Source organism: Meleagris gallopavo, chromosome 5 (assembly GCF_000146605.3).
Source record: "Meleagris gallopavo isolate NT-WF06-2002-E0010 breed Aviagen turkey brand Nicholas breeding stock chromosome 5, Turkey_5.1, whole genome shotgun sequence".
NCBI lineage: Eukaryota > Metazoa > Chordata > Aves > Galliformes > Phasianidae > Meleagris > Meleagris gallopavo.
Window position 1 is genome coordinate 47,093,017 of NC_015015.2, and position 1,284 is coordinate 47,094,300.

At 46.7% G+C, this 1,284-nt stretch overlaps 1 protein-coding gene across 4 annotated transcripts in view; it reads right to left on the reverse strand.

Moving 5' to 3' along the window:
* Positions 1–581, reverse strand: part of BCL11B (BAF chromatin remodeling complex subunit BCL11B) — a 91,293-nt gene extending 90,712 nt beyond the window's left edge. For 3 of the 4 annotated variants that reach the window (XM_010711900.3, XM_010711898.3, XM_010711899.3), the window contains exon 1: positions 70–580. In XM_010711900.3, the coding sequence (XP_010710202.1) occupies positions 70–127 (58 nt within the window). In that variant the 5' untranslated portion in view covers positions 128–580. Of the gene's footprint in view, positions 1–69 lie in introns of all 4 variants that reach the window. The other variant, XM_010711897.3, reaches the window with a different exon arrangement.
* Positions 582–1,284: the final 703 nt, after the last annotated feature.

Sequence of the window (1,284 nt, forward strand, 5' to 3'; positions counted from 1 at the left end):
ACCGCTTCCTCCCCTTCCCTAATTTCGCTCCTCGATTTCGGCTCGATCCGATTCCAAGTCGAAACTTACGTGTGATAATCTCTCTTTGTGACAAGTGCTGCGGGTTTCCCTGCTTGCGACGGGACATTGCCCTGGCATTTACACTGGCATCGCCTGGAGAGCTGCACTGGTCTGGGGGCTGCGTTGGGGGCCGGTCCTCCTCCTCTGCTTTTTTGCGTCTTTTCTTCTTCTTCTTCTTGATCGAGTTCTTCTTCTTTCAAAAAAATAAAAAATAAAATAAAAGGAAAAAAAAAAACAACCTTTTGCTGCTGTTGTGGTGCACTGGATGGGATCTCCTTTCAATTAAAAATCATCATCATCATCGGGAAAAGCTCTCTCGCTCTTTTTTTTCTCTTTCACACTCTGTCTTTTCTCCACTGCTTCTGCCACTCGGACTTGCAAACCTCTTCTTGAACTTGGGAGGATGTGCACCACCAGTACACTTTTCTCTTTCCCCTCTTTCCAGAGTGCTTGGCAAATTGGCAAGTGCGCTTTTCCACCAGGAGGGTTAAAAAAAAATAAAAATAAAATAAAAAGCAAAAAAAAAATCAGGAATAAAAAAGAATTTTTAAAAAAGTACTGAAATTGGGTTTTGCCCAAACAGCCAAAAATTGCCCAAAAAAGAAAAAAAAAAAAAGACTTCTCAGAGATTGACCCTTGCTGGGTAGATATCTAGAGAGAATTTGTTTGAAAAGGGGCAGCCAAAACTGTGTCTCCTCTTTCCCAGTTCAAGTGGCACTGCTCTGCCCTGGTGCTTTAGGATTGCCCGTGCTCCTGCACCACTTTGCACTCTTCCCCCCTCGCCTGGCGCTGGGACTGGAAGGAAGGAAGCCCCCAGTGCAGCTGGGCTGGTGCTGGCTATTACTATTATATATTGCAATGTGAAGATGGCGGAGTCCTGGTTCTCTGGGAGCGCTCTGTCTCTCTATGGCTGGGGCTGCCTCTGTACAATGGGATAAAATTCAAGTTCAAGTGCGGACGTGACGTTTAATCTGCACTAGAGACAAAAAGACCCAGAGAGTAGGAGCACTGGGGGCGACTAGCGGTGGCTTTTTAACATTGTACCCTGCAAGAGAACAAGAAACGCCACTCGCACACACTGCACTCACTCACACACACACACACACACACACACATACACACAAACTAAAGCACATGCACGGATCGGGAGCAGCTCCGGGCTTTGTGCACTGCTGCTTTCTCGGGTATGCGGAGCTCTGGGAGCAAAGCAAAGAGCATTTGGAG